The 5,846-nt window shown below is 68.1% G+C and overlaps 2 protein-coding genes across 2 annotated transcripts in view; both read left to right on the top strand.

The window, feature by feature from the left end:
• The window catches only part of MCOLN1 (mucolipin 1), a 7,297-nt gene extending 6,071 nt beyond the window's left edge, over positions 1 to 1,226 (top strand). The window contains exon 13 of the mRNA XM_004688974.2: positions 1,040 to 1,226. Coding sequence (XP_004689031.2) covers positions 1,040 to 1,226 — 187 coding nt within the window. The remainder of the gene's footprint in view (positions 1 to 1,039) is intronic.
• PNPLA6 (patatin-like phospholipase domain containing 6) overlaps positions 136 to 5,846 on the top strand; it is a 17,546-nt gene continuing 11,835 nt past the window's right edge. The window contains exons 1-12 of the mRNA XM_012729454.1: positions 136 to 582; positions 1,187 to 1,252; positions 1,572 to 1,659; positions 1,778 to 1,860; positions 1,999 to 2,096; positions 3,528 to 3,668; positions 3,752 to 3,911; positions 4,086 to 4,166; positions 4,623 to 4,751; positions 5,040 to 5,120; positions 5,201 to 5,363; positions 5,647 to 5,834. Coding sequence (XP_012584908.1) covers positions 1,226 to 1,252; positions 1,572 to 1,659; positions 1,778 to 1,860; positions 1,999 to 2,096; positions 3,528 to 3,668; positions 3,752 to 3,911; positions 4,086 to 4,166; positions 4,623 to 4,751; positions 5,040 to 5,120; positions 5,201 to 5,363; positions 5,647 to 5,834 — 1,239 coding nt within the window. The 5' untranslated portion in view covers positions 136 to 582; positions 1,187 to 1,225. The remainder of the gene's footprint in view (positions 583 to 1,186; positions 1,253 to 1,571; positions 1,660 to 1,777; positions 1,861 to 1,998; positions 2,097 to 3,527; positions 3,669 to 3,751; positions 3,912 to 4,085; positions 4,167 to 4,622; positions 4,752 to 5,039; positions 5,121 to 5,200; positions 5,364 to 5,646; positions 5,835 to 5,846) is intronic.

Below are 5,846 nucleotides of genomic sequence, written 5' to 3'. Positions count from 1 at the left end.
GGGCCGCGGCGCGCCCTGCGGCGAATAATTTAAAGGGGCCGCGCCCGCGGCGCTGCGCGGAACGATAGCGGAGTCCGTGCAGAGTGGACCCCGGCTGCAGCCCCTGGGTGAGTCCGACTTTCCGCCGGCCCCGCTGGGCGTCCCTTCGAGGATCGTCAGCGAGCCCTCGGCTTTTCCAAGACCTGGCCTCCGCCGATTCCTGGCAGTCTCCGACAGAAAGTCGGGTCCTCCCAATCCCCCGTTCCCGGCAGGTGTTTCCGCACCGGTAGCCAGGTGCGCCCGGGGGTGGAGGGGACTCGTCCCCCCAGTCTCCAGGCAGGGCCGCAAGGGCCCCGTAGCTCGCCCAGGTTCCCTTTACTATACTCCAGTAGCGCCAGAAACGCGCCCGCCACCTGCAGGTCCCAGCAGCCCAGCAGTCCTTGGACTCAGTAACTTTCCAGCGCCCCCAGTAGTTCGGGCATCTCGGGTTACGCCTCCCGGCAATGGCGTCGGCACCGTCCCCGGAGTCCCGCTGCTGCTCCACGCCGTCAGAGGCCCCATAACTTTACTCTGACGCTGCCACACATCTCCAGCACCGGCCAAGTAACGTCTGCGAGCGCGTCCACTGAGCATCCCAGACCCGCCCGAGCCTTAGGCATCACCGCCGGCCGCTGGTGTGGGCGCCCCCGCGCGCCCCGGTTCCTGGGGCTCCCCGGGGCAGGTTTTGACCGGGAGCCAGGCGGCTCCCAACCCCCGTCTTTCGGGGCTCTGTGTCCCTGGAGTGGGACACCCGGTGCTCGCGGGGGTGGGGGGTGGGGGGCAGGGGACTGCGGCCTAGGGGTCGGTTGGTCAGGGCTGGTCAGTCCCGCCTGGCAGAGCCCGAGGGGGGGGGCACCTGTGGGAGGGAGCAGTGTCCTCCCGGCTCCGGCCGGCTGCCCTTCGGCCCTAGGGTGGGGCTGGACGGGGGGCGTCAGGCCAGCCCGGGAAATAGGTGCGGAGACGCCGGCGGGGGCACGACTCATGCCAGCCCGAAACTCGAGGTTAACTTGCCCCACCCTAGCGTGCTGCACACCCCCCCCGGCCCGCGGCGGGGCCGTTCGGCCGGCGAAGTGGGCAGGGCTTGTGCTAAGAGGAAACGGGTAGCCACAGGGAAGGGGCGGGTCCGAGTGACGACCTGCACCGATTCCTCCAGCTTCAAATTCCTCAGGACTCGGGAACTACCAGGCCTGCGGCCCAGCCTGCAGTGATGGAGGCCCCGCTGCAAACTGGCATGGTAAGGGTCGGGGCCGGTGCGGCGACGCGCGGACTACAACTCCCGGCGTGCCTAGCGCGCAGCATCGTGTTCCCGCGAGAACCCGGCTACGTCAGTTGAGACCGAACTACCGTTCCCGGCGTGCACCGCGGACGCGGGGCCGCGGGGAAGTGCTGCGCCCCCGGGGAGGGAGCCGCGCCGGCCCATTCTGCAGATGGGGACATCGAGGCTCGGGCTGACTGAGACCTCCTCGGGGGCCGAGGCGGCGGAGGGCGACGGGGTTCTGGAGGGCGCGGCGGGGCGAGTATGCGAGGCGCAGCCGGTGCCGTTCGTCCCGCAGGTGCTGGGCGTGATGATCGGGGCCGGAGTCGCGGTCCTGGTCACGGCGGTGCTCATCCTCCTGCTGGTGCGGCGGCTGCGAGTGCCCAGTGAGCACCCGGGGCCCCCGGAGGCGCGGGTGGGGAGCTGACCTGCCGGGATCTCTGCGCCCTGCCGACGGGCGTGTGGAGTCTCCGGAGCCTTGAGCGCCTGTCCCCCCTTCCCCAGAAACTCCAGCCCCCGAGGGCCCGCGGTACCGGTTCCGGAAGAGGGACAAAGTGCTCTTCTACGGCAGGAAGATTATGCGGAAAGTGAGTGCAGGGCTCCCCGCCGAGCCGCCTAAGCCCTGCCTAAGCCCCCTCCTCCTCGAAGGAGCTCTGGGGCCGCCCAGCCTTTCTAGGCTCAGAGCAGCTGACCAGGTCCCCAGCCTCCACCTTTGATCCCCCCAGGTATCACAGTCCACTTCCTCCCTGGTGGATGCCTCAGTCTCCACCACTTCCCGGCCCCGCATGAAGAAGAAGCTCAAGATGCTCAACATTGCCAAGAAGTAAGGCTGTGCTGAGTGTCCCTGGTGCTGGGGCTGTGCTGGGGGTCTGCAGGGGCTGAGGGGTCGCACGCCCCAAAGCGCGTGTCCACAGGGCTTGACCCCTTTGAGCTGCCTGGGAACTTAATCAGTCCTCCCACAGCTGACCGGCTGTGTCTGGGGCCTGTGTCCCCTGGGGCAGCTCAGTAGCTCCCAGCACGGTGACGAGCTGTTCGGACTCCAGTGTGTGTCTTAGTACTGTGTCGTGTATGCAGCGGCTCTGCTGGGTGTCCAGCGGGCCACTTCATGGACCCCCACGGCCTCAGGTGGGGGTGTCTGGCCAGCTGGAGGAGCTGCTCCAGCTTCCTTTCTGCTGGCGTTAGGTCACTCATCTGCACATCAGAAGGCATCTGCCTTGGACTTGTTCCCACGCTAGGGAGGCTGCTGGGGGGGGGGGGAGTCCTCTGTTTTTTAAAAGATTCTTTTTATGGGCCCTCCCTGGTGGCGCAGCAGGTTAAAGCACAGAGTAAGAAGCTGTCTGCGGCCACTGCAGCAGCGAGTTCAGTCCCTGGCCAGGGAGTGACCCACATAGGTTCAGGAACTGAATGCAAGCCAGAGTGTGGGTGAGAGGACTCCCCAGAGGCAGAGGGGGGCAGAACAGGCGGATCCTCTGAAATGCACCGCTGAGGGAGCAGCAGGAGACAGGAGGGGTCTGCTGCGCCCTGGGGTCCCTCCCTGGCCGGGGATCGAACTCGTGCTGCCGGGGCTGGCGCTAGCACTGTGACTCTAAGCCCTGCACAGCCAGGAAGGCCCAGCCTCGGTCTCGTGACCAGAGGAGGGGTCCTCTCAGTGATAACCGTTCTGCAGGGAAACGCTGACCCAGGTCTGTGATGGGCAGTGGGGCAAGAGCCTAGGGTCCCTGCCTGGGCCCGTGACCATCACAGGGGCCGCCTCGGGCTTCTCTGTAACCTGGGCTGCCTCAGGGCCTTGACAAAGCCGAGAGTCTGCCGGGGTCTCCTCCTGACACAGGAGCTGCCCCAGGGGTCTGGCTCGGGCGAAGCTGCCTTGCGGCGGAGGGTGGACCAGGGGCCGTGAAGCTGAGGTGCTCCCAGGGCTCCGCCCCCGCCCTGGCAGGGGCGTGTCTCACTGGGACACCGAGACCCTGCCTGTGTCTCACTGGGAGACTCATCTCAGGGCCTGTGCCCAGTGGAGGGGGTATGGGGTTTTACATCAGTGGTCAGCAAACTGCCCCTGTAAGTGGCTCCTCGGGGAACGTCCCAGGCCCGGAAGGCCACAGGAAAGTGGCAGTTGTCGAGGCCACTGCGGCTTGAGAGACAGCATCCGGGTGCGCTCAGGAGGCCGGTGCTGCCAGGTGCCGCAGTCGGGCGGGGCCTGGCTTGGGCGTAAGGTGGGGGGTCTCGGGGCTCTGAGCCTCTGCCTGCCCCCGCGCCCCAGGATCCTGCGCATCCAGAAGGAGGCCCCGACACTGCAGCGGAAGGAGCCGCCGCCCTCGGTGCTGGAGGCCGACCTGACGGAGGGCGACCTGGCCAACTCCCACCTGCCCTCCGAGGTGCTCTACATGCTCAAGAACGTCCGGTCAGTGCCCGGTGCGGGGCTCGGCGCGGGGCGGGGTCGGGCCTCTCGGGGGCTGAGGGCCGCGCCCTGCTCCTGCCCCACAGGGTGTTGGGCCACTTCGAGAAGCCGCTGTTCCTCGAACTCTGCCGCCACATGGTCTTCCAGCGCCTCGGCCAGGGCGACTACGTCTTCCGGCCGAGCCAGCCGGACGCCAGCATCTACGTGGTGCAGGACGGGCTGCTGGAGCTCTGTCTGCCCGGCCCTGTAGGTGGCTGCCCTGGGGCGCAGGGTGTCAGGAAGGGCTGCGGGGTGTGGGGGGCTGGGCCCTGCGGGGCATCGGGGAGGGGAGCGGGAGTGGGGGCTGGGCCCTGCGGGGCATCCGGGAGGGGGGTGGGGGCTGGGCCCTGTGGGCAGCCGGCTCAGCAGCGCCCGTCTTAGGATGGAAAGGAGTGTGTGGTGAAGGAGGTGGTCCCCGGGGACAGCGTCAACAGCCTTCTGAGCATCCTGGATGTCATAACAGTGAGTGGGCAGGCGCGGGGCGGGGTCAGGATACCCGCGTGGGCCTGCTGGGGCAGGGAGTCTGGGGCTCAGTCAGTCTGGTAGGGTCAGTGTCAGTCCCCGCCCACGGGGAGGAGGCTTGGAGCCCTCCCCCTTCCCCCCTTGTTTTTTTTTTTTTTTTTTTTAAGATTTATTTATGGTGCACATAAGAACTGGGGTACAGGCCAGAGGTGTGGGGGGTGAAAGGTCTCACCAGAGGCAGAGTGGGGAGCAAAACAGGCAGACGGACAGAGTACACTGCTGAGGGGAGCGGTGGCGAGACAGGAGGGGTCTGCTGCGCCCTGGGGTCCCTCCCTGGCCGGGGATCGAACTCGTGCTGCAGGGGCTGCAGCAGCTTCTTAGTGCTGCGCTTTGACCCGCTGCCACCAGGGAGGCCCCAGATCTCAACTCTCCTTATGCTCCCCCACCCCCACCCAGGGTCACCAGCACCCCCAGCGGACCGTCTCTGCCAGGGCGGCCCGGGACTCCACCGTGCTGCGGCTGCCGGTGGAGGCCTTCTCCGCCGTCTTCACCAAGTACCCGGAGAGCCTGGTGCGGGTGGTGCAGGTCGGTGGCCTCCCCACCCTCCCCGCTACCCAGCGCCTGCGGCGGTGCCAGCCAGGGGCGCTCAGCTCCAGCTGTGCTATCAGCGCTGAGCAGCGCCCGGGCCGCTCCCCAGCTCGCGGGCCCATGGTGTGTCTCCTCTCAGCCCTGCCCAGCCGCCCTTGCCCCCTTCTCCCGCCGTGGCCTGGTGAGACCCTCTCCCCCGTGCTTGGCCCCCGCTCTGTCCCGTGGCCTGGCCGCGGCCCTGGCCGCCCCTCCTGACCGACCTCTGGGCCCTCTCGGCCCCCGCAGATCATCATGGTGAGGCTGCAGCGGGTCACCTTCCTGGCACTCCACAACTACCTGGGTCTGACCAACGAGCTCTTCAGCCACGTGAGTCCGGCGGAAAGGACGGGAGGGGAGCGGGGGCGCTCGCGTCTCAGAACACGCACGAGGCTGCCGTCTGCCCCCAGGAGATCCAGCCCCTGCGCCTCTTCCCCAGCCCCGGCCTGCAGACCCGGACCAGCCCTGTGCGTGGCTCCAAGCGGGTGCTCACCACTTCGGTGACGGAGGAGCCGAGGGAGGCCCCTGGCAGGCCACCCGACCCCGCCGGGGCCCCCCTGCCTGGCCCTGCAGGTACTGCGGTGACCCCTGCCTGGTCCCCGGCGCCGAGGCTGGCCCAGCTCCCTCTCCCGGGAAGCCCAGCGCCGGCCCAGCTGTCCAGCTCCCTGAGCTGGGTTCCTGGTCTGACTCGTCCAGCCCCACGGCCGAAGCCTCATGCCCCCGTCGGCCTCACTTCCTAGGCCCACAGTCCCCAAGAACTGGTGACCCCTGCCAGGCCCTCTGTTCCCCACTCCCACTTCCTAGCTCTAGACTGGGCAGCTCCGAGAGCAGGAGCCTGAACACCTGTCTCCCCCAGGGGACCCCGTGAAGCCCACCTCCCTGGAAGCCCCCTCCGCCCCCCTGCTAAGTCGCTGCATCTCCATGCCAGTGGACATCTCAGGTTTGGGGTGCCGGGAAGGGAAGGGGGGCCATCGAGCTTCTGGGTTACGGGCAAGGGCTGGATTTGAAGGCGAGCCCGCCAGGCTGCGTCACACCGCCGGATGGACACGCTGGCAG

This window comes from Condylura cristata, unplaced genomic scaffold (assembly GCF_000260355.1).
Source record: "Condylura cristata isolate star-nosed mole 26May11 unplaced genomic scaffold, ConCri1.0 scaffold00025, whole genome shotgun sequence".
Lineage (NCBI taxonomy): Eukaryota > Metazoa > Chordata > Mammalia > Eulipotyphla > Talpidae > Condylura > Condylura cristata.
This window is presented reverse-complemented; position numbering and strand designations above follow the sequence as displayed.